The following is a 26771-nucleotide window of genomic DNA, read 5'->3' on the forward strand; positions in this document are numbered from 1 at the left end:
TGGGGCAGCTGGTGACCATCTGGGTGCCTGATCAACACGCCCTGCAAGGACTCTGCAATCATCTGCGGGGAAGGTAAGTTTAAGCAGCCTTCTCCGCCGCCTCTCCTGCACAGTCATGAGAACAACCTCTGAGTTTATTGAGGGGCAGGCAATGTGGTAACATAAGATGATGCATTATAAACACCCAAAGCTGCTTTATACTGAGTCAAACCATTGGTCCATCTAGTCCAGGCCTGCTCAACTTAGCCCCGCCCACAGCTGTTTTTGGACTACCACTCCCATACTCCCCAGCCACAGTGGCCAATAGCCAGGGATTATGGGAATTATAGGCCAACGTCTCCAGGACACCCAAAGTTGAGCAGCCCTGATCTAGCCTGTATTGTTTTCTCTCACTGGCAGTAGTTCTCCAGGATATTGGGAACAAATCTTTCCCATCACCTGCTATCTGGGATCCTTTTAATTGAAGATATTGAGGACTGAATCTGAGACTTTCTGCAAGCAAAGCAGGTGCTCTGCCACTGAACTATGACCCTTCCCCTTAATGGTGTAAGAGCAGGCAACCTGTAGAAAATTGAGTGTGTACTGACTGCTACACAGACAGCCTGAATTTCTCATTCACAATGGCCATTTGAAAGCATAGCGTAGGGGTTAGAGTGTTGGACTAGGACCGGGAAGACCCGAGTTCAAATCCCTATTCAACCATGAAACTCACTGGGTGACCCTGGGCCAATCATGTATCTCTCAGCCTAACCTTCCTCACAGGGTTGTTGTGAGGATAAAAAATAACTATGTACACCGCTCTGAGCTCCTCAGAAGAAGAGCGGGATATAAATGTTTGGGTTTGGGTTTTTTTTACTCTAACACTCCAGCTAACACTTCACATTGTGGGGTGTGGCATTGCAACCATGAATATAAGAGCGGCTGTTGAAAAGCTCTGTCATGTCAGAGAAAACCAGCAGGCGTTACAGAATGAAACACTTCAACATGTGCTAACCTAACAATGTGTTTATACGCTGAGAGTCTGCTTTTAATGGCTGATCTGCCTCTGGAGGTTGATAGAGAAATATTTCCTTGTTGATTGATTTGGACATCTCAGTGGCTTTTGCTACAGTAAATCATGATATCTTGTCAGGGTGATTTCCGGAGATGATAGGAGAGGTGGGATAAGCATTGACTACTTAACACTCCTTTCTGTCCAAGAACCTCCTAGATGGTCAGTTAGGCGCCCGGACCCCCCAGCTTGGGCTTGCGACGATCTCTAACCTGCGCAGGCGCGCCTCACACTTTGTTAAAGATGCTGACCCAGATGGCTGCTCTGCTCCTCCCCCCACTCCGCACAGCCACCCCTCGGCCACAGTAAGAAGTTTAAAACAAAAACAAAAGCGGAGGTTTGGCGCAGTGGGTGCCAAGGCCCCCTGGCCATTTGGAGCCCCCCCCCCGACCTTGGAGGACCGGACCACGTCCCTAAGGTCCAGGGGTTAGTGCGCTTCTGCAGACAGAGGGAAGGCTTGAGGAGCAACTATTGATGGAAAGACACTTTGTGGGGAGGGAGATATGGGGTATTAGGTTTGGCGGGGGGCAGTTGAGTTAAATGAGGGGGAAACTTCTCAAATGCTTAAGGGGGATCTGTACCCCTAACAGCCCCTACAGATTTATCCAGTTTGGTGCAAAAACTTCAGTCTTTTTCCTCCACCATTCAATATTAATTTCAAACTGCTGGGAGAAATTGTATAAAGTTTGATGTCATCAATATGCTGATGACCCCTAGCTCTAATCCTTTTACTTGTGATCCAGGAGGGACAGTCTTTTCTTTTTGCCAGTGCAAAAAGATCCTTTTAGACCCTGGATCAGATCCTTTTATATCTGATCCAGGAGCAACAGTCTCTTTTTGCCAGCTAGAATGGATGAGGTTGAACAAACTGAATTCAAACAAGATGGAAGAGAGGTGGTTAGCAATCTGTTTGCCATCGGAGGTGAGTATCCAGTTGAACATAGAGGGCGTTTGCCTGTAGTTGAGAAATTAGGCGCATAATTTGGATGTGATCTAGGATCCTGATCAGCTTGTGGATGGGCGAGTGCTGCCATTGTTGGAGTGGGGGAGTTACTGTCTGTCTTGAGAGGATTTGGTAACCTCTATCCATGCATTTATAAACACCAGGGTTAGCTGTGGCTTGTGGCTTGTGGCATGCTCTCCCCAGCACACACAGACTCTCCTGGTGCCTACTTTCATGTCTCCCTGTCTCCAACACTAGAACCTGAAGTAATCCAATGACACTGATAAGTGAGAAGTTTAGGGGGGACACAAATGAAGTACTTCTTCACACAGTCCATAATAAATTTGTGGAATCTGCTGTCATAAGATGTGATGAAGATTTAGAGGAGCTTAGATAACTTTAAAAGGACAAATTTATGCAAGAGAAGTCTTATCAGTGGCTATCAGTCTTGATGGCTATAGGCTACCTCCAAATTCAGAGGCAGGATTCCTCTGAATACCAGCTGCAAGAGAGCGGGCATGCTTTCATCTCTTGGTTGTGGGCTTCCCAGAAGCATCTGGTGGGCTACTGTGGAAAACAAGGTGCTGGACTAGGTAGATGGCTCAGACTGATCCAGAATGATTCTTCTTTATGTGCCCTGATCCAACATGATGACTCTTTATGTGCTTATGTCTCTTTGGTGCTTGGTGCTCTCGCTCTCGCTCTCTCTCTCTCTCTCTCGCTCTCTCTCTCTCTCTCTCTCTCTCTCTGCAGGCTTCTTAAAATATCAGCTGGGTTGTTCTTTCCCTGCACTTGCTATTGTGTTTTATTCTGTTTCTGCTGTTTTAACCTTGTGATTTTGTCGTCATCTTGTTTTATCGCTTTATTTGGTTTTAGTGGTAGTGATGCTGTCCTGAGAGTATGTTTACTGAAGGTGGGGTTCATATTTAATAAATAAACAGATGAATATATAGCTAATATCCAAGATAATTGTTTTATAATTTACTGAAAGCTTCTGTGATAATAATGGATTGGCATGTGTTTTCCATATGAGCTGAATCCACAGGGAAATGACAGAGATGATGGTTCTCAGAATGGGAGGCAGACCTAAAGAGCTTAATAAGTCATCTATAGTAATTTCTCCCAGTTGTTACGTGATCATTTATAACTGGCACATGCATGTAGGGCAGATCTAAACCCCTCCCCTCCCCAGTGTTGTACAGTGAAGTATTTGATGCTTTATTGACTCTGAAGTATTTGTTGATGGGATCATATAAGTGTTGAAATTGTTTCTGCAAAAAGCAGTGTTCTGACTCACTCTAAAGCAGCTTGGCATTTTTCCTTGTCCACATTTCCCATCATTATGTGGATTAGCTGTGGCCCAGAGCCTAATTGCATTTTCCCAGTTGTTTCGGAACATTCTGTATGATTGACGCATGAGAACCTCAAGGATTTTATCATTCACACTATAGCATGAATGTATTCCAGGAAAGCCTCATGCTTAATCTGAAAGAGTTGCTAACATTTCTGCTAAGGCAGACGGATTTCACTGTTTCATTTTTGTTCACAGAGACCACCTAACACTAAGGGACAAACTACAAGTTGCACTGCAGCCATGGGTAAAGACAGCCCAGTGGCCCCTTTGGGAGGGGACACTTGGCCACAGGGAAAGGATAGGTGGATATGCTTAATTCTTCCCCTGCTGGCCACATTTCCTCTGGAAGTGCCCCCCTCAAAAGGCTCCTAATCCATGATTGTGAAATAGTCCCAGGTCCAGATAAAAGCATGTGAGCAGGAAAGTTAGCACAGGAAAGCAACTGATAGAAGTAGGGTTCAATATTTTATGTTCCCTCTAAAATTTGCCATAGGGAAGGTCGCGAGGGGGCGGGGAGATGTGGACAAGGAGAAGAACATGTGCTCATGCTTAGGCTTAGATTCAGTTGAGGATAAACTGCATCAGAAGCTTCTGTGCTTCCAATTTATGATTTAGCGCACAACTGGAAAACAGTGCCGAGGGGGGGTGGAAATATGATATGTGGAACAATGTTTCTTGTTCCAGCACTGAGTCTTCCCATATGTAGACTGTGACTGCAGTCCATGCATAGCATTCTGTTTCATATATCTGTCTGGGAAACTGGTTGGTCAGGCCTCCCTGTGGAGGTCATGTGGCTTGTAGTTACAAGGACTTGAGGAAAATCCATGTGTGAAGAACTTTAATTTACAGCTTGCCTATACTGTTCGAGGCTGAGCCACAGTCTCAGCAAAGGCAGGGATCCAGAAGAGACACAGACAACCCCAGACAGCTCCAAGAGGAAAGGGGTCAGGATGTTAGCTAGCTTGAAACTGGGTATAGCAGCCTAAGAGGGATGTTGCTCCAACAGCTGCTTGGAGCAGACTGTCGGTTTTTATGGAGGCAGCTCAAGTAGAGTGAATTGACTGCATCCCTTCCTTGAGGAAGGTTCTGTTGCTTAAAGCACCTTTGCCTTATTTTTTATGCATTGGCTCTGTGGGATATCTACTAGGGCTGGCAAGTCCTTATGGGAGCTCAGAATCCAAGGATCTATCTGTTTGTCTGTCTATCTGTCTATCACATTCATATCCCGCTCTTCCTCTGAGGAGCTCAGAACAGTGTACATGCTTATTTTTATGCTCACAACAACCCTGAGAGGTAGGTAAGGCTGAGAGATATATGACTGGCCCATAGTCACCTAGTGAGTTTCATAGTTGAATGGGGATTTGAACTCGGGTCAACCCGGTCCTAGTACAACACTCTAACCACTATGCTATGCTGGCTATGAGGACAGGACAATCCTCAAGTTGTGGTGGAGATGTTGGATTGGGTCCTCCTGGTTCTTCCAAAATGGGAGGCCTTAGAAGTGCACGTTTGCACAGGATGTGGGTCACAGTCTTCCCACCTTGCCTCATTCCCCAAACTTGTTCACTTTATCTCTCAGTTATGGGGGCGGGATCAGGGGCGGATTAACGCATAGGCAAGATAGTCACTTGCCTATGGCGGCCAATTACGAGAGGCAGCAAATTCGAGGGTTGGGGGCAAGCTAAATCTTTTTTTAAAAAAATTCAGCCACAGCGAGGATGAACGATAACAGTGATGGAATTGGCTGGCGGGGTGCAGGCCCATGTGGAGGTGAGGAGATACTGAGGTGGGGGGATGGCCGGCAGGATGAGGTGAGGGGAGACCAAGGCGGGGGAGGTGGCAGCAACAGCTCCTTCCCTGAGCCCACCTGCAACCTAAATGACAGGTTGGGCTGTTTTCGGCCCATTTTGGGCCTCTGCACATGCACGTGCAACCTGTCATTTGGGCATCGGGGTGGGTTCAGGGAAGGAGCTTTTGCTGCCGCCTCCCCCACCTTGGTCTCCCCTCCCCTCACCCTGCCGACCACCCCCCATCTCCGCTACCATCCCTGCCATGTAGTAGCAGTTGAAAAAAGTTTTTTAAAAAATATTTAACTCCCCCCCCCCATCCCACCAAGCCCTCAAACTGTGTTGGCAAATCTTTTTTGTTTACAGGTGGCAATAAGATTAATCCGCCTCGGTGGGGGGGATGCTGAATCAAGGCTCATGCTGAAGCATCTGGTGTTCCCCAGAAGTGTTTGGGGCCGTGGCAGCTGGGGGATGTTCATCCCCCTGTGCTCAGTGGTGGCCACATGCCTGGACACTGCCTCCTTTTCTTGATATCATTCTGCACATTTGGCCCTGATCTTTCAGTGGTGTAACCGACTGCAGAACTACATTCTAAGATGTTTCGTCCAGGAGTAATGGTAGTACCAAACCAGAACTGAAGGGCTGAGTACCTTGGCCATCATCCATCCAATACCCCTGTTAACTGGGCAAAGAGGCACCTTTTACCATGGTGATTCTCTTTATTTAGCGGGGGAGAGTAACTGGCCCTATCCACCCCCAGCACTGTACTTCCAGTGACTGTAGCTGGGGTCTATCTTATGTTTCTTTTTAGAATGTGAGCCCTTTGGGGACAGGGTTCCATCTTTTTTTGTTTTGTTTTGTTTTGTTTTGTTGTTATTTCTCTGTGTAAACTGCCCTGAGCCATTTTTGGAAGGGTGGTATAGAAATTGAATTATATTATTTATTATTATTATACTAACAAAGTGTGAGTGCAATGACTGCATAGCACATGCAATGGGGAGGGGCAATTTACACCAATCCCCCCCTTCCCTTTGTATCTGACTGTGGTACCTGAAAATATGTCCCTGAGTACTGCACAACTCTCAGGGATGTATTTTTGGGAGTGGCTGGCAGCTACAGAGGGATGGGGAGATCAAGAAAAGTTGTTTGTTCCTTGTAGTGCACATACAGTGTCACTGCACATAAACACTTCTTTAGTCTGGATCTTGGCCACTTTTTTTCTTTTGATACTTTTAATCCCCTTCTTTGTATCACTGTTTATCCTTTAATGTTCCTAAATGTACTTGCACATAAGCTGAGAAGGTGACAGTAGGCATATTTAACGTACTGATGAGCTAGGCTACAGATGCTTATGCAAAGTAAAGCAATTGTTTTATAAGGTGCTGCAAACAATTTTGTGCTCTTATAGTTCCAGGCTAACATGGCTACTCTTCTGGAAAAGGTTAAAAAAAACCCTCCATCCTATGCTGATTTTCCAATTTTGTTCGCAGCCTGCATAGCTGCATTTTGCCAGACAAAAAGAGTTGAGGAAAAAAGACATGTAATTGAGCCTTTACAAATCCTGCTGCTTGGTACGTCATGATAAAGAGTTTCAAGCCAAAATGGATCACAATTTTTATCAGAGCTTAAATTACTTTTATTTGAGCTAGGATTAGAGGCATTTCCAGTTTGACCATACCACTTGGAAAAGCAAAATGTGGGGGCAGGGAAGAGAGAGTGCTTTGTGAAATTAGGAATGAAAATTGCATAGCTTTGGCCCGTTAATGGTAATGAGGACACAGCTGTTGCATCCTTCAAGCCAATAATTCTCAAGGATTTTTCTCTACTACTGGCTTTCATCCACTGCAACTTCTTTGCATATAAAAGAACTCAAAAGCCATATTGCTTGGAGAAGAATTACTTTAACTTTATGGGGATTTTATTAGGAGCACATCTGGCTGAGGAAGATATATCCAAAAATTGAATGAAATTTGAAAAGCAATTTCTTTTCTCCTAGGTAAGCCATCTGGCTTCCACAAGGCCAAAGATCACAATATCTTGGCTAAGGAAGAACAGACACCCTTCTTTTGTCAGAGCCCATCATAACTTCCCCTGAGGCAGCTGGCAAAGGTAGCGGATCACAGATGTCAATGAGAAATTAACCCTTTTCTATTAAATTCTTCAAAACTCCTATTGCCTTTGGAACAGGCGAGAATTACTGGCAATGTCTGAGGATGATGTGTTGCCACTGAAATGTGATCTCTGCTGTCTTGGGCCATTTGCTAAGGCCAATTTAGCACTGAGTGGCAAGCGTGTGTTAGGTGCTTTCAGGACACACAAAATATGGCCTGTGATCCAAAAGCTTACAACCTGAGTCAGGAGCGTTCATGAGGTCAGGTGAGGCGGTCACTTCAGGCAACAGATTTTGGGGGTGCCAGCAACAGCAAGATACTTTCCCCCAGCCCATCAAAGCAGCTCTTTGAAATCAATATGACCCTTGCAGCCTTTGCAAGGAGCATCTTCTACACCCCTTCAAAGCTTGCAAGAAGCACCAAGAGGGAAGAGGAGGCTGCTGGCTACCTTTCCTCCTTCTCACCTCACCTCTTTCAAAGCTTGCAAGGTTCAGTTTTAAAAGGGGTTTAGCCGCCCACCAAGGGTATGGTGCAAGGCAGCATTTAGCACTTCACCTCAAGTGCTGCAATACTTAGCTTGTGAGTTGGGGGCATGTAGATCACACAGGCAGAGATGGACAGTCTAAAGTAATCTCAGTCTTTTCCTGATGGGTTGCTCAGAGTGAGGAGCCCAGGCAAATCAACACTGTGGAATACTGCATATGTGTATGATTGCTCTGACTCAAAAAGAGCTAGCTTTTTGAGGGCAACCAAAATTATCATGGGGCTGGAGTGCATCCCTTATGAGGAAAGGCTGCTATTTGGGGATTTTAAGGGTTTGCTTGTTTTAAAAAGTCTACGAAGCAGGGGCATGACAGAAGTTGATAAAATGATGTGTGGTGTGGACACCGTGAATAGAAAGCATTTCCCTGCCCCCCCCCAACTTCTCTTATTATAATCTCTTATATGATGACTCAGGGTCATCCCATGAAAATGGTGGGCCATAGATTCAGGTCAGACAAAAACAAAAGGTGTTTATTTCTTCATACACCAGCTTGCCCTGGGGGTGGCTCGCTTTGTGATAAGCCACCAGGACTGCAGATTTGAACATTTTCCTGGGCACCAAAGGGTTTCCCCAGTTGTTTTCTCTTTAAAACCCTCAGTTAGATGCAACATGCCTGGGTGATTTCTTACCCTCAAGGGACCTACAAGATGCAGATGGTTGTTTTGTGTACAAGAGGACTTGTACACAATCCCCTGATATTCACGGGGATTCTGTTCCGTGGTTGTACCACGGATATGGAAAATGCAAATATTAAGGTATTAGGGCAATGGGGAATTGGGGGTTAGGTTCCTGGTTGCTGGGGAAATTCTAAAAAATGTCGATTTTTCGCCAAAATGGATGGGGGAGGATGGGGGAAACGCCTTACCATGCTTTGCTGCTCTCCCCTGCATCATGCTGTGCCCGTGGAATGCTTGGAAATCGGCCCCAAAATCACCTTTTGTTGTTGTTTAAAATGGGAGCCATTTTGTGACTCCAAGAAACAAAATCGCATCTTGAAATGACCTCCGCAGTCATTCCCAGCCACCTTCAGCCCATGGATACATAAGGTCGATGTGTCCCCACCCCACCCCCATGCATATGCCAAGGTTGGGTGTCTTTTACGTGACCACAGATACTCAAATTCACGGATAATGAGGTTTCCCTGTATCTATAATGTTGCCTTTTTAGGACATTGTTACCAGCACTCCAGTAAATACAACCAGCAAAGAACAGGCAGTCACAATGCATGAACTGGTGTCTGTGGATGAAAAATTTCCTGGGGTGAGTTTGTACCCCAGAAGTGAATGCATATTCCCATATGGATGTGCTTTCCCAAAACCATTATTCCAGTGTAAGTTCCCCTTATATGACTTGCTTTTCCTGGACATGTCTGGCCATATTTTGCTGAGGTGACCTATGAGTCAAGGTACATTCAGAGATTCTTCACACTAGTTCTGTTGTGCTTGGAAACAAATGGCCACCGATATTCAGCTTTTGCAAAATGTCTGTAAAATAACCTGTTTTCCGGATGCAAAGCTATCTCACCTCTGCCCTCAGGAAAAGTTCATTCATATCTTTTCTGGTGTCCTTAGTGACTAATGGATGGCAAACACATCCTGGATTAGCAATTTATCTCAAAAATGGCCTTTGATGACCTTTCTGTTTCAAGGATAAATACTCATCAAAATGCTCTGTAGTGACCTTTGCTCTGAGGCTTGTCTTGGAGGGGAAGATTGTTTGGAACATGAAATATTGAAGTAAGATGGAAGGGGGAGAATGCTTGGAGAGTGGAATGTTGGAAGAAATTACTGTTGGGATTTGGGAAGGGAACGGGAACAGTGCAGTAAAAGTAGAAGTTTATTAAAGGGTACGTCCTGATGCGTTTAGAATAAAAACTCTTCTTCAGGGAGCAACATATAAAATATACCAATTAGGATAATAAGAAATAGTTATAAAAGGAACTATATGAAACTACATACAATTAAAAATAAAATAAAATAGAAGCAATCCATAATTATTACCTTATTAAAAAAGGAAATAAGATAAATCTCAGGTACAAGGATGAGGTTATAATAAATAATTTCTCACAAACAGACCTGCAGATTAAAACAGTATAGCAAAGATATATAAACTAACAAAAGCAAGATTATGATAAACAGCTTTTTATAAACAAACTAACAGATTCAAACAAAGCTATTAAGACAACCACAGATATTAGTAAATGGCTTCTTACAAAGAAACTGGCAAGTTTAAACAATGTAACAAAGATACTCAAATTAGCTAAGACATGGTGAATGCAACAAATGGGGTAACTAGCCCACATACAGATGAAAGAAAAATAAAACTTTGACTCAAATGTGGTTATGTATAGAGAAATTAAAATTAAAATGCAAGAACTACAAAGCAGAACTTATTCAACTTGTAAACAGCTTAGCTATTCAGTATAAAAGAAATCCTCATATTATATAAGGTAAGGAGACTACAGGTGTATGGACTAATTAGTACTAACCAGCCCTCCAAGCGGAAGTATAGGGAGGCTGGCGGCAGCCTGTGTGTGGCCACCACCGCGGCCTCTGGCCTCCCCGCCCCCCCACATCTGATGTCAGACACAGGGTCAGCTATTTGAACCCGTTCATCCAATGGTGGCTCCGCACCTGCATCCAAGGTGGGGTCAACGCATGAAGTCCAGGGCAGAGGACTGGTCTACCTGCCAACTCCAGTTGGTAGACCAGCTCTCCCTGGAAAAACAGCCCTCCAAAATGGCATTCAGAATGCTTGAAACATTCTGAGCTCATTCCATTGGAACAGCTGGCTCAACTGGTTGTTCTGACAAAACATTTCAGGGATTTGCGTTTCATTTTGAGTTTGAATTATGATAACATAAGAAAAGCCCTGCTAGATCAGGCCCAAGGCCTATCTAGCTAGGTGGCCAGATTTGGCTTTTAAAAAGCCAAATTCTGGCTTATGGCCCATTTGACCCACTAGTATACCCCTTAGGTTCTGGCAACTCTGCTATCTAGTCCAGCATCCTGTTTCACACAGTGGCCCACCAGATGCCTCTGGGAAGCCCACAGGCAAGCGCTGAGGGTATGCCCTCTCTCATAGGAACATAGAAAGCTGCTATATACTGAGTCAGACCACTGGTCTATCTAGCTCAATATTGTCTTCACAGACTGGCAGTGGCTTCTCCAAGGGTGCAGGCAGGAATCTCTCTCAGCCCTATCTTGGAGAAACCAAGGAGGAACTTGGAACCTTCTGCTCTTCCCAGAGCAGCTCCATCCCTATTCCTATGCAACCAGGGTGGACCCTGCTTAGCTAAGGGGACACATCATGCTTGCAAGACCTGCAAGACCAGCTCTCCTACTGCTTCTCCCCTGCAACTAGCCTGTAATTAGAGGCATCTTGCCTCTGAGGCTGGAGGTGGCCTATAGCCCTCAGACTAGTAGCCATTGATAGACCCATCCTCCATGAATCTATCTAAACCCCTCTTAAAGCCATTCAGGCTGTTGGTTGTCACTACATCTCGTGGCAGAGAATTCATAGATTTATTTTACGTTGTGTGAAAAAGTATTTCCTTTTGTCAGTCCTAAATTTCTTGGCAATCAGTTTCATAGGATGACCCCTGGTTCTAGTGTTATGAAAGAGGGAGAAAAATTCCTCTCTATCAACTTTCTCCACATCATGCGTAATTTTATAGACTTCTATTGTGTCTCCTCTCAGTTGTCTTTTTTCTAAAGTAAAAAGCACCAGGTGTTTTAGCCTTGCCTTGTAAGGAAGCATATATGTGAGTAGGGGTTTTTTGCCCCAATATGCATCACCTTACACTTGTTAACATTGAACCACATTTGCTATCTATTTGCCCACTCACCCAGTTTGGATAGATCCTTTTGGAGCTCCTCGCAATCTTTCTTGGATTTCACTACCCTAAATAATTTGATATCATCTGCAAATTTGGCCACCTCACTGCTTACCCCAACTTCTAGATCATTTATGAACAAATTAAAGAGCTCCGGTCCCAGTACCAGTCCCGGGGGACACCACTTCTTACTTCCCTCCACTTAGAGAACTGTCCATTTATTTGTACCCTCTATTTCCAGTCCTTCAATCAGTTACCAATCCACACATGAACCTGTCCCCTTATCCCATGACTTCTAAGTTTTCTCAAGAGTCTTTGATGAGGAACTTCGTTGAAAGCTTTTGGAAAGTCCAGATATATTATTTTATTTTGTTTATTTAAAATATTTCTATACCATCCAAAACTTGTGTGTCTGGATCTATTGCGTCTATGTCAACTGGATCACCTTATCCACACACCTGTTGACACTCTCAAAGAACTCCAAAAGGGCAGTGAGGCAAGATTTGCCCTTGCAGAAGCCATGCTGGTTCTCCTTCAGCAGGGCCTGTTCTTCTATATGCTTAACAATTTTATCCTTGAGAATGCTTTCCATCAAATTTCTCACAACAGACATTAAGCTAACTGACCTGTAATTTCCTGGATCCCCCCTGGATCCCTTTTGGAAAATCGGTGCTACATTGGCCACTTCCAGTCCTCCGGTCAGAGCCTGATTGTAGGGATAAGTTACATATTTTCCCCGAGGAGGATGGCAATCCCACATTTGAATTAATTAAGGACTCTTGGGTGGATGCCATCTGGCCCTTGCAATTTGTTAATTTTTAACTTTTCCAGACAATTTAGTACGTTGTCTCTCACCTCTATCTGACTCAGTTCTTTAGCCTCTTTCTCTGAGAACAAAACGAACAAATCTGTTTTGTGCACATCCCTAAGCTGAACTAGTTGCTCTTGGATGATTTCCAGACTAGTTGATTATCCTTGGAGAAATATCACTGGTCCAACATAGCATAGTAGTAGTTTGTATTTTACTTCAGTCTTTATTTTAGAAAAGGAGCATACTTGTGCATTCTTTCTTATGAATTGCAGTTCTCTTGAGCGGAAAAGGAGAGAAACTATGTGATTTCACTGCAGAAGAATTTACTAGAAAGGGTGTTATTTTGTCAGTGTAAAAAAGATGGTAAAACAGTTTAGTACAAAACTTTATATCAAAAACTAGATTGCACATTATTTTAGAAATAACCAGATTTTAGAATGAACAGAGTTCAAATACACACCCTTTGCTTGTGATTTATCATATTTGAGGGGGAAAATCAAAACTATTTTAAAGGTCCCCCCTCCCCCATCAGGCCTGTTTCTCACAAATATTTTAATCTTCATCACATATAGAAGATGGGAAGTTACTTGGGGAAAATTCACACAATATGTGGTAAAAGTATACAGAAGATTGCTGTACTAACACCATACACACTGGCTATGGCTATAATGGGGCTCTAGTTCAGTAGCAGAGCAGCTATGTGACGGAGCCAGCAGTCGTGTGAATGAATGATCCAGCCACCCAAGGCTGCTGCCTTGATCATCTGCAGGGAGAACGGGCTAAGCCCACTCTCCCCACAAACCTCCTTACGGCGAGTCTCACTTATCGTGAGACTCGCCTCATAGACTAGAACAGGAGTTCGCAGCCTTTTTTAACAAGTGTACCTCATCTGTTGCAAACCTTCAGATCAGGTATCCCATGGAGATTTTTAGAGGATGTATGATACGGATTATCTAGATCCTTTTCAATTTGACTTCTGTCCAGGATATGGGACTGAAACTGCCTTCGTTGCTCTAGTGGATGAACTAGCTTGATAGGGAGAACGGTGCACATCCCTGTTGGTTCTGCTGGACCTCTCAGCGGCATTCAGTACCATCAGCCATGGTATCCTTCTGGACCACCTCTCGAGTATAGGGATTAAAGGCACTGCTTTGGAGTGGCTGTGGTCCTTTTTTGGGGGGAAGGGTCCACAAGGTGGTGCTGGGAGACTACGACTAGGCTCCGTGGCCTTTGGCCTGTGGGGTTCTACAGGGCTCAGTTTTGTCCCCCATGCTGTTTATCATTTACATGAAACCACTGGGAGAGGTCATCTGGGGACTTGGACTGAGTTGTCTATGCAGATGAACTCAGCTCTATCTGTCCTTGTCACCTGATGCTAGGTAGGCAGTGGACGTCCTGAATTGGGGGCTGGAGGCAATGATTGGTTGGATGTAGACTAACAAACTGGGACTGAATCTGAGCAAGATGGAGGTACTGTTGGTCAGTAGGAGAGCCAGTTGGGATGCGGTTCTGGATGGGGTTGCACTACCCTTGAAAGAACAAGTGTGCAGCTTGGGGATACTGCGGGACCTGGCTCTGCTTTTGGAAGCTCAGGTGGAGATGGTGTCCAGGGGTGCCTTTGCACGGCTCTGGCTAGTGCGCCAGCTGCTTCGCTTTCTTGAGAAGGCAGATCTGGCCACTGTTATCCATGCTTTCGTCACATCATGGCTAGACTGCTGTAACATGCTTTATGTGGGGCTGCCCTTGAAGAATATTTAGAAACTGCAGCTAGTGCAAAATATGACAACTAGGATGTTATCCGGAGCTGCCCACTGAGACCATACTACCCCCAATTTGAAAGAGCTACATTGGCTGCCAATCTGTTTCTGGGTCCAATTCAAGGTGCTGGTCTTGACCTTTAAAGCCCTAAACGGTTTGGGCCCTGGATACCTGAGGGACCACCTACTCTCAAGGCTTTCTGTCCACTCTACGAGGTCATCAGAGGAGGCCCTGCTCTATGTGCCGACAATGAGGAAGGATCGCCTGTCATGTACATGGATCAGGACCTTCTCGGTCATTGTCCCCAGACTTTGGAATGTTCTCCCGGTGGGCCTCCACTCCCCAGTCTCCATCATTGTTTTTAAAAAGCATGTAAAATCTTGGCTTTTTACCCAGGCCTTTAAATGAGCATCCTGTTTGCTATTGCTTTGTATCTTATGGTTATATTGTACATGTTTTTTAAACTTTTAATTAGATTTATATTTTTATATTCCATTTTAATTCTTATTGTGTTGTTTTTATGGTTTTACATTGTTGAATGTTTTGTAAACAGCCTTGAGATTATTTTAATGAAACTAGCTGACCCTGCACAGAGCATCTGTGCAGTCGTGCACTGAGTCTGTGGCATCTCCCCCCACAACTCTCTTGCTCGCTCTTGCCGCCCCCACAACTCTTGCCACCTCCACAACTCTTGCCACCACCACAACGCTCTGCCCCACTGCAAGGCTCTAACTCGCCCTCCCCGCCCCCGCAAGGCTCTCGCTCGCCCTCCCTGCCCCCGCAAGGCTCTCGCTCACTCTCCCTGCCCCCGCAAGGCTCTCGCTCACCCTCCCTGCCCCTGCAAGGCTCTCGCTCACCCTCCCTGCCCCTGCAAGGCTCTCGCTCACCCTCACCGCCCCTGCAAGGCTCTTGCTCACCCTCCCCGCCCCCGCAAGGCTCTCGCTCGCCCTCCCCCCCCCACTGCAAGGCTCTCGCTCTTCCTCCCACACAAGGCTCTCGCTCGCCCTCCCCACCCCCTGCAAGGCTCTCGCTTGCTCTCCCTGCCCCACTCAAGGCTCTTGCTCTTCCTCCCCTGCAAGGCTCTTGCTCGCCCTCCCCGCCCCCGCAAGGCTCTTGCTCGCCCTCCCCGCCCCCGCAAGGCTCTTGCTCGCCCTCCCCGCCCCGCAAGGCTCTTGCCCGCCCTCCCCGCCGCTGCAAGGCTCTTGCTTGCCCTCCCCACCCCTGCAAGGCTCTCGCTCACCCTCCCCGCCACCACAAGGCTCTCACTTGCCCTCTCCCCGCTGGAACGCTCTTGCTCGCTCTCTCCCCCACAACTCTCCTGCTCTCTCTCCCCCCCGCAATTCTCTCTCTCCGTCCTTTGTCTTTCTATCTCTGTCTCGAAGTCCTTGCTTCCCCCGCCACTGCCAGGGACTATTGCCCGCTTGCCTGACAGCCTCCGAGCTCCCTGCTCCCTGCCACTTCATAGTGCAGGTTAGCCAACCGTCTGCCGCCCGCAGCCCCCAGAACCAACTGTCCAGCTCCCGAAGCTGCCCCCAGCCTCCGAGCTCCCTGCCGCTTCATGGGCACGCCCCAGCCAACTGTCAAATTGCTTTCCAGCTGCCCTGCAAAGTTCCCTCTCCCTCTGTCAGCCAATCATCTCCTCCCCCTCTGTCAGCCAATCGCCACGTCCCCATGCATGCCCATCTTGGAGAATTAATAATATAGATGTAGTATAAAAATTTAACAATAAATAAAATAAAATAGTGTTTTTTTAAAGGACATGGGTGGTATCCAGACCAGTACCACTGGTGGAAGTTGTGCCAGTGCAAGGCACTTTCTCCAGAAGGTTCCGGAGCCCTCCCAAAAGTTGTTGCCAAAGTTCAGGGGATCTAGCAATGTCTTGGGATGTGGCAAGGTGGCTGCAGAAAGGAAGGAAAATATTAAGATGTCATGAGGGGAACTGCTCGCAGAGGCACCTTTTTGGCTTTGTGGGGAGCTCAGGAAGCTTTAGGAGGGAGTAGTGGGTGGTGGAGCCACCTAATGGCACAGCGGGGAAGTAACTTGCCTAGAGAGCAAGAGGTTGCTGGTTCGAATCCCCAGAATATGGGAAACATCTGTATGGACAGTAGAGATATAGGAAGATGCTGAAAGACATAATCTCATACTGCGTGGGGGGAGGCAATGGTAAACTCCTCCTGTATTCTACCAAAGACAACTACAGGGCTCTGTGGTCACCAAGAGTCAACAGTGACTCAATGGCACACTTTACCTTTAGTAGGTGGGGAGGGTGTTTTGCACTAGTGCACCTTGTGTCAATGATGCTCTGGATGCTGCCCATTATATATGGCCCAGAATCAATACTGATTGAGTTTTCAACATGGTTTTATGTTTGTATATTGTATTTATCAGTCACCTTTTCACTCAAGGTGACATACAACCAAAAATGAGTTCAGCTATATTCAGTGGACTTCCTAGTAGCGGTCTGATATTATATTGTACACATTTAACTTGGAAATATGTCCCACTGAGTTCAGTGGGACTACACAGGGCTGCAGCCTAACAACACGATCTTTTTGTCATTACTGAGAGGTAAATTTCCTTGAGTTCAATGGGATTTTCTCCCAAGGAAGTGTGTGTAGAATTGTAGCCTATGGCTACAATCCTAAATATACTTACCAGAGAATTGGAACCAAGGAATGCAGGGGACTTACTTCTGAGTAAACATATTTAGTAGTATGCTGTAAGTTTCCTTAGGATTGCAGCCCTAGTGTCCTAAAAGTCAAACAAAAGAAGGTATTTTCATTACATTTAGTTATAAACTCCCAGTTGGTATGAGTTCAGAAATTTTATTTACCAGGAAAGCAACTAGTAAATGTAACATGATATCAAAGAATCTGGAAATAACCTATAAGAGACAGAGCATCTGTTGGGTGGACATATTTCTTTTGAACTGCCAGTGATTATGATGCACTCAGTACCTTGGCATAGGGAATACAATAGTGAATTTTCCTCAGGGCCTCAGAGGCATTGTGGTCAAAGCAGCTCCAAATGTACTTTGGCATTCCTAGTTACTCCTTTCTCGGATATATCTTTTTTTCTTCTTCTTCTTGATCATAGGAATGGGAATCTGCAGTTAAAACAACTGCTGCTTTGTGTCTGAACAATCATGTGACACTTTTATGGCATGTCCCTGTATTGCAGATGTTGATGAATGTGCATCCGAATCACATCAGTGCAACCCCACCCAAATCTGTATCAATACTGAAGGAGGATACACTTGCTCCTGCACAGAAGGATATTGGCTCTTAGAAGGACAGTGTTTAGGTAAGTTACATTGTCGGGTGAGGTGCATTATTTTTTTGAAGTGATGATTCATGCATGGTAGGTGGTGGATGGACCACCAAGCTTGGGTTGAAGCTGAATGGGGGTAGTATTGCTCAATGGCATGGAGTAGGAGAACTTCTGGTTGTGAGAGACTCTGAGAAATGTACCTAAACAAAATGGAATTCTGTCCATGGTCACTTTTGATCCTTGTTTGAGAGAAACATTGTTCTGAGTTTTTCTAGATGTTTTGTTTTCCTTGTCATCTTTTAATTCACTGGTTATTATTGAGGACAGATCTACATTAATAAAAAAAACCACAAATCTGTGATGTACATGGGGCCATCCCATTTTCTCCTTATAACTAGGACTGAGCCAAAACTGGGGTGGGGTGGGGTGGGGTGAGATGAGAATGCTTTTCACTAAAAAAATTCTACAGCCCACAAAAAGCATCTCCTTTCAGCAGTTATTCAAAGGGCTCCAAACAAGAGAAAGCATGTTTGCCCATTCAGAGTGAGGGCAAGAAACATTGCCCCTGCTCTGTCATCACATAGCTAAATCTGTTTGGCTGCATCATGTCAAGGCATCATCACATTCATTATGTGCTTCTCAGCCAACACAGATGCTGGTTTAAAAGAAACATGACCCTGACTGGAGATGAACAGGCAATGAACAGATGTGAAAAAGGAGCATGGGAGCTTCTGGAGAACATTTTAGGGCTCCCCAAAGCCCTCTGTTTTGTGTCAAGCATGTTTATTTGTGAACATTCAGATCAGCCTTACTCAAAACAACCCTGTCAAATAGGATAGACTGAGAGATATTGACGAGCAAGATGATGACTTACTTAAAGCCACCAAGTGAGCTTCCTGACTGAATGAAGACTTGAGTCCTTCTTTCTCTGGTCCAAGTTCAGATGTCTTACCACTATACTTCATTGATTATCTGTATTTCTGTGGGTGTATTTGTGTAAGCACACTCATTTTTAATTCACCTTTCAATATTTATTCCCTCTTAGTGTTCTGTTTCATGTCATCAGAACATGTTAACATTTGTCTTATTCTCTCATTTGGAAAGATTCTGCCCATTTCAAAAGAACAGAATCTATATAGTCTTTAGAGTCTGAACAGTTGTCTTTATATTCCCTCATCTGAGACTTAATAGTGAATGGAACTATAACCAGTCTGCTCCAACCACAGTGGAAGGAGTCAGGTGACTCAAAGACACTAACACTGCCGCTTACTACCTCCCAGCTTCTGTGCCTCTCCAGGTTTTGTCTAAGCTGCTTGCTCCCAAATGTGGCCAAGTGGCTTCAACCGTGGCCACATTTGGACATAATGTGAAAGCAGAGTTAAACGGGGCAGAGGTTGGAACTCCATGACGTCTGAATGAGTGCAGCTGTGGTTTCAAGCTGGAAGCAACCTGACGTTTGGCTCGCCAAACTCCTGGTTGAACATTCGGTTTGTAGTAAGGTTTGCCTCTGCAATCTGAGGTTTGGCTGCCACATCATTATGCCCAGACACGGACGCCGCCATAACTGTGGTTTCATGTTGGTTTTGAAACCGTTATAATAGAGAGGGCGGCTCTGGGACATGGTGGGTCTATGCACGATACAGCTCTTGATGGCCACCTATTTGCTAAAGTGCCACACACACACACACACCATCCTCCTTTATCTTCCCCATTCTGCTTGGCAACATTGACGCATCTGGAGAATTTAAAGAGACAACCATTTCAGGTTTTGCTGGCTTTCTGCTACTTTTAAGGGGAACTGGGTGCCCCCCCCAAACATGGGAGAGAGAGACTGGGGTGGTGAAAAGTGGGGAGGTAGTCCCAGCCGCCACTGCACATGTCACGCCGTTTAACCCATACTGGCAGATCTCTGTGCAGAAACACTGGTGTACACAACACAGCACCACTGCACCCTGAAAAGATACCCTATTTTGGATTGCCATGGCCCCCACTATTCTGGTGTGCCCCTAACACTACAATGCCCCAGTCAGCCTGTGCTGTTGTTCCATGCACCCCCAACATGGGTGGCATGGCGTAAGAAAGGTGTTATCTGCACAACAGGTGTGTACCAACATCAGCTCCCACTGTCGGGGTCCCAAGCATATAGAAGGTGGCGGGCATGTGGTGCCAATGCACCCACAGCAAGGGCACTCTTCTGAACAAAAGACTTTGCTGCTCTTAAAATCTGGGGGCACAGGTAGCCATTGCTGTGCTCTCTCCCTGCAGCATCTTAAAATTAGTTTTCTGTTGTCAAACTGCCTCCTGGCTAATGTGAGATGGCAGAATTCCTGTTAGCTGCCACCAGGGGGTGCACAGTATACTTTAAACCCTCTTTTCCCACCCCACCGCGCGGGTCCATTCTACATTAGAGTGTATCTAGGTGTGGGTGTTAAGACCATGATGGGGGAGGAGCCCCCCCACAGTGGTGGTGGAGGGAATCCTTGCCAGATTCCCCTTTACAGGCATGCCCCCTCAAACCACCAAACCGGTGGTTTGACACTTGGGCCAAACCGAGGCCAGTTCAACTTGAACTGGCTGGCGAGCTGGTATTAGTTTGGCTTGGACTCAAACCAAACTGCTAGAATCAGTCCGTGCACACCTACTGAGGGCTAGCCAGATGTCTGCTCTTTCTACTATGTAGGGGGTAAGTAGGCCCACTCAACAATCTGCCGCTATGGCCACTGCCTCCACCACCCCTGTCCCTGTGGGAACAGAGGCAGCTTCCATCGTGCCCCATCTGGCCATAGCCAATTTTCCTCCTCTTGCGTCAGAGGTACCTAGCTGCACCTGAGTCTCAGGGCGACAGCATGCAGCCCCTTCTTTTGGGACAGCATCCTCCTCTGCTAAGCCTGGTGGTCTGTTGCCAACAACTGCAATGCCCTGCCAGCCCCCCATGCACGCCACATTCTCCAGGGCTCTTGAAGTGGCTGCAAGCTCCATCTTCCCTGGACCCTCATGTGCACTAGCTGCTGCACAACAGCAGACAGGTGTGCCAAGGCCTGGGGAAACCTCAAGGGATGTCAGGGGATACAGGGGACATGTGATGGTGTAGTTCATGGATCCCGCTGGACATCCCTTGCAATCTGGCCTCTATGCCATAGACTCTGCTGATGACAATGACAAGACCTAGACCCCAGACCTGCACCCACTGACCCCATCCCACTTTTTCGACGAGGACAGCCAGGCCTCCCTGCTGGAGTATGAGATCCTGCAGGGGGCAGGACTTGGAATTGGCAGCCCCCAGGACCATGGCCTAGGAACAGACCTTTCTGAGGAGCTGTTCGCCCACACACCACCTGATGTGATGTCCAGCTTTGGGGCCGTGAGGTGGCAGCTGAAGATGTGGGTTCCTGCCAGCACTCCTCAGAGAGCAACATACCCTCATTGTCAGATCGTCCAGGTGAGTGAACATGTCTCCTGCAAAGAGTTGTGTGGTGTTTGGGGGTGGGGATGGGGTGGTTCCTATGTATGGTGGCAGGTTGGATGTGGTGATCAAAGTCTGGCGGTGGGGGGATTGGGATGGGGTGCTGTGGTTCCCGTGGATGGTAGCAGGGTGACTATGCTAGTTCTATAGTTCTGGGGATTGTGAGGGGTTGCAGCATAGATCCGGACCAGGGCAGCATGTGTGGGGTGCATTTTCTGCCCTCCACCAAAGCACATTCCAATCTGGGATGGATCACAGTGGTGGGCCTGGGACGCATGCTGCTAGCAATGCTTGATCATTGGGGGCACCATGGCCATCTGTCAACGCTGACCTGTACATAAGCATGCCCACTCCAATCTTAACATCTAGCATACATGCAGTCCATGGGGGAAGGGAGAGTCCTGTGGCAATGAGGCCCGTCCCAAGGGAGGAGGGGCAACAACTCCCTGACATGCTCACACATCAAGGCAGGTAATGCCAAAGGATTTCTTCAAGCTACATCATAATGCTGTTTTCCCTCTCCATCCCCCTCCCTGTAGGAGAGTCGACGGGCTGATCGCACACTTCAGGGCAGCCATTGAAACAGCCCAGAGACATGCGGCAGCCCTCTCCTCTGCTTCCTACGTCCTGCAGGAAGACTGAACAGTGGAAAGAAGGTGGGTGCTGCCAAGGTATGACAGCCTCTGGAGGTCTATGGAGGATGCTGATGAGTGGGACAATGAGCGTTTTCCGGGGCAGCTTCAGGATGTCTTTGACTTTCTGGCAAGTGAGATGGAGCCCATGCTGTGCCAGCAGGACACTGTGATGTGCCATGCAGTGCCAGTGCGCAAGCAACTTGCCATAACGATTTACAAGCTGGCCTCCAACATCAACTACTTGGCCCTGAACAACCTCTTTGCAGTTGGCACCTCCACCGTCTGTGAGATAGTCAAGGAAGTGAAGGACTTGCTGCTGGAAATGTTGCTGGAGGATGTGATCCACGTGGACATCATTGGGCACAGTGGGTTCCTGGGCATCATTGGCTGTATAGACAGCACACATATGGAAATTCTAGCACCCACCACCCCCATGCCACGATGAGTTCTATGGGTGGAAGCGCTACTACACCATGACCCTGCAAGGTGTGATGGACTCGACGGTGCAGTTCATGGACTTCTATCCCGGGGTGTCAGGCAGCAGACACGACATAGCCATTTTCTGACTTCCCCACTCTCCTCAAAACTTCACTCTGGTACTTGGGTGAATGTTACACCCATTGAGGTGGGTGGGCGATGAGTGAAGCCAGTGATATTCAGGAACCAGGGACACAGCCTGCTGGAATGGATGGTAACCCCCTATCACGCACCCAGAGGAACTGCAACTTCAGGCACAGCAGTGTCTGGGTCAAAGTTGAGCAGGCATTTGTGAGGCTGAAGGCCAAGTGGTGCGCCCTCTACTCCTTGCTGGAGGAGGAGCTAGTGCTGAAGGTCTGCTGCATCCTGCACAACATATGCGAGTCCAGGAGAGAAATCCTGCTGGAGGAGTCCATGGACCCTCCTGAACATCCAGAGGGCGAGAGCGGTGGCGGTGGGGTGACTGGTAGAAATGGGGATGCTGTGCTGGTGGCCCCCACAGTCCCAGTTCTGAGGATTCCTGTCAGGCAGGCAGGTGTGTGGTGTTGGAAGGGCATGCCACCCTTTAAACCAGTAATAGTAGCACGGGGTCATTGCCCGCATCTGCGACAGCAGCAGGAACAGAGATTGGAAGCACTTGTCCCCGCTGTACTAATGAAAAGGCTGCTAGTGTATTGCAGTCAAAGTGAAATAAGTCTTAAATAGACCCATGTGTTTCTTTCAAAGTGCAAGTGCAAAGTTTTCCCCAACATCTGGCCAATTGAGAGGAAGATGATGAGCGGTTTGGGTGGTTGGATGGGGCAGGGGAGGACATGGGATCACACACCCCACAACTTGCTGTGTACAGAATGGACCACACTGTGGGTACATGGTGCATGGAGGGCTTGCTTTTATTCCACTTGGAGGTATGTCAATCCATGGGTCCCAAGGTTCAGAGAGTGGAGGGTAAGGAGGGAGGAAAAGCTTAGTTATCTGGCAGCCATGGAGAAGGGGATGGCAAGCGAGCCTCCCCAGGCCTTCCACCCCAACGCTGCCTGCATCCAGTCAAATGCCTAGGAGTTTAAAGAATAAAGTGCCCCTGCCTTGATGAATGTCCTGCCAAGTCCCTCACATGTGTATGTGCCCCTCGGCAGTCCAGCCATCAAGAAACTAGTGCACGATTCCATGTTCTGGTACAGTTTTATTGAGATGATATAAACTGGGAGTACAGTGAGGAAGGAATTAAACTGTCATCGGTCCGACCAAGCTGACTGGCAAAGCCGGAGCGAGCCGAGCATGACTGACATGCCTCCTTGGTGATTGTGGCCAATGGCGGCTACCTGGATGACATGCTGATGCTCTGCCCTCAGACTTGCAATGTGAGCGGCATGCGGCTGCCTGGGATGTGGCCTTGGCGGCCAGGGAGCTGGGAAGGGCCACCCTGCCCTGAAACCGGAAGCTGCTGAACCATGGTTGGACGAACGTCTGCAATGTGATTTACGGTTTCAAATTAAAACTGTGGGTTTGTCAACCTCCAGTTTCGTGATACGTGCAAATGCGGCCCTTGTGTATCTCTTCAACAGCACAGTCTTCTGTCTGCCATTCCCTTACCTGTTTTCGTGGCCCTGTCTGCCTTTCTCCTTTGTGCCATTGCTGGACCTGCAGAGATTTCTGCTTGCTCTTAAATTCTGACAACAATATATTTAAAACAACTATTTAAAAAACCCTTCCCACTCTGCATGAGTTTCACCTGCTTTCACCAGAGGGAGAAGTGAGGCAGCAAGTCATTTTCCATCGGCCTGACTAGAACAAACTGCCATTTGGCTCTTCTCCCAGAACTTGTGGCCGTTCCATGCAGCCATTATACAGCAATTTATGTAACGTTATGAAAGAGTGGGTACCTGAATTTGCTTATTTTCCTGTTCCTTCCTCCTCCCATTTTCTTTTGTATCTGTTAAATTGTAAGCTTTTATGGCAGGGACCCATTTATTCTACTTTTTCTACAGTGCTATTTAAAAATACAGTAGTAGCAGCAATAATAATAACAAATAATGTTAGCATGTTAGCATAAGCTAAATCTAAAATGAAGGTCTATCAGTGGGTGATTAAACAGATGTATTTTTCCAACTTTACCCTAGTACAATTAGGCCATAACAATTTGTATGAGAAGAGCCTGGATCCCAGTGTAATAGCCGCAAAGCAGCAGGGTGAGGGGGTAATTTGCAGCAGAGAAGCAATGCGTGGGAGGGCATGCTTAATCCCTGTGGTGGGAAGGGTTAAGCAATCTCCTCCCCAATTGCTCCTTGCCCTCATGTGATAAACTTATGTTCAAGTGGCTGAGGAAGGGGCTGGTAGGGGTGGGGTGGGGAGCAGCAGATAGTAGAAGGATTAAGTGCTTCTCTGCTTTAATTACGCCTCACAACACTGCTTTGCTGCTGTTGAGTGGAGACCCTGATTCGCAGACCCGGATCTTGCTGAATCTCTCATTCTGATCTTATACTTGATCCAAATACAGTAGTGCATTCCACTTTAGGAAAGAAAAGGAGATCCTTGCTATTCCAAAAAGCTATTCATTCATGATGACCTTGGAAGTACTTAGGAATATCTTCCAATACCATCTTCCCTGTTTGCTGTTTGCCAAAATGACAGGGATATTGGGAGAGATGAACTGTGAGTATAAATGTGGAATTTGCTATGAGAACTTATTGGAATCATCCATAAGGCGTAGTGGTGGAACAGCAAAATAAACATAGAAAATCATCTTAAGAAGAAGGTGAAGTGAGGTCTGGAATGCAGCCAGTCCCACATAAAAAGCAGCCAAATAAGAGAGAGAAAATTATTAGGTGATAGGATTGATCTTTTTTTGGTGATGAAAGAGATTAAATTGTCTCCAGCTCAGCATCAAGATTATTGGCTTCCATCACTGCCAACCATAACTCAATGGCAAAAACTATTGTGGAGTTTAGCTTTAATGGATAAACTTCCATGTTTCCCAGGAAGTGTCCCATTCCAACTGTTTTATCAAAAAATTGGTATCCACTCATTTTATACACAAACAAGCGATGTGACATTCAACATATTTGAAATGTTGAATATACATACATACAGCATTCTGGTGAAATGTATTCTCTTCATGACAGCATGAAGTCTAATTTTAATGCAATACCTTTTATTTAGGAAACGTCAATATATACTTACCTTCTTGTGATATTGTAGCATTCTGGGACCTCTGGTTCTTGATGTTTTCTTTTACCTGTTTAAAAAATAAGAATTATTAATAAAAATCAAAAATTTAAGAATCATTAGCTTCAATTGTAATTGGGCAATGAATTTGTCTTTTGGTCATATTGTACATCTTTACTGTTTACTTATTGCAAGTTCATATCTCAGTCATCCTTGCTGCAGTTCATCCAAGGATATTATTCAAGCCACAGTGACTTTTGCATAGATTTTGAAGTTCTCTCAAAATACAAATGAAAATATCTCAGTAGAAAGCTATTGTGGAATAATAGCAGTCACCTTAGATCTTGGAATAGTAACTGGTCATGCTTTCCTTGCTTGTATCCTTTAAAATACGTGTGAGTAGAGGCCTGATCCTTCCCTGTCTTATGGCTACTGGCCTGCCATTTCTTTGTGAGAGAGATTGTTTATTGATAGTCCTGGAAGGCTCAGTTCATGCTTCTTGATAGGAGCTGATTGCTGAGGAGATGTTTGGGAGATAGTTGGCAATCTCTGTGAATGTTTTGAATGGGAAAGGCATCCGAGCTTGGGAGGTAATGTACCCCATATTCCCCTGCTAAGGGGAGTGGGATGATATTGTGTGTGTGTGTGTGTCTGTCTGTCTGTCTGTGTGTGTGTCTGTGTGTGAGAGAGAGTGCATTTGGGCAGTTTAGGTGCTGAGAGAGAGCAGTAAAGTCACAGAAGGCTGGAAACACCTTCTGGGTGCAGGGTCTGTCATTAGGGATCGCAGGGGCGTAGCAAGGTTGGAGTGGGCCCAGAGACAAGATTTTAAAATCCCCCCGCTCACTGAAGCTCAGCTCATAAAGTAAAGAAAGAAATCTTAAATGAGGCTGAATAGTGGTAACAAAAAGCAGTGTGTGTGTGTGTGTGTGTGTGTGTGTGTGTGTGTTTTAAAGGTTTTGTAAATTGTGGACGATGCAAGTCATTTAATGGTACTAGAAAAAGATATGCTGTTCTGGTAGCTCCAGGTCTTAAAACTCACATCAATTTTGGAGGATGAATACAACTGAATTTTGGAGGATAAATACAAACTGGCAGGTGCGCGGCTGGGGGCGTCAGTCATGTGACTTGCCTCTGTGGGGGCCCCCCAGATAACTGTCTCCCCTTGCTCTATTATATTTACGCCCCGAGGGAGCTGTTATGGATAGCAGGTCTTATAGGAGGGCACTTGCAGCCTGCCTTACTTAGGTTTTATTTGTAAATTTGTAAATAAACCAAATATTAAATGTGGGAGGTCTCCATTGCCCTACCCTCCAAAAGAAACCACCTAAATAACACTACCCCTGTTATGTCTCACAATTCAGGGAAGTGTGTGATGCATACAACACCTCCTGCATCTGTTTTAAAGGGGTAAATGCTGAAAAATGCATATGTGCACTTTATGTATGATACAGTTTGCATGTATCTTGCTTTTGGGTATGTGCACCCAAATCAAAATGTAATATGAAAATCAATAGAGTAAGAGGCAATTAAAGGCAGAACCATAAAGAATGGAAGGGCTACTACCAAACTG

The 26771-nt window shown here is 46.1% G+C and overlaps 1 protein-coding gene across 4 annotated transcripts in view; it reads left to right on the forward strand.

The window, feature by feature from the left end:
- The window catches only part of FBLN5 (fibulin 5), a 99130-nt gene that overhangs the window by 48259 nt on the left and 24100 nt on the right, over nt 1-26771 (forward strand). For all 4 annotated transcript variants that reach the window (XM_053248080.1, XM_053248100.1, XM_053248089.1 and 1 more), the window contains one exon: nt 17375-17497. In XM_053248080.1, coding sequence (XP_053104055.1) covers nt 17375-17497 — 123 coding nt within the window. The remainder of the gene's footprint in view (nt 1-17374; nt 17498-26771) is intronic.

This window comes from Hemicordylus capensis, chromosome 1 (assembly GCF_027244095.1).
Source record: "Hemicordylus capensis ecotype Gifberg chromosome 1, rHemCap1.1.pri, whole genome shotgun sequence".
Taxonomy (NCBI): Eukaryota; Metazoa; Chordata; class Lepidosauria; order Squamata; family Cordylidae; genus Hemicordylus; species Hemicordylus capensis.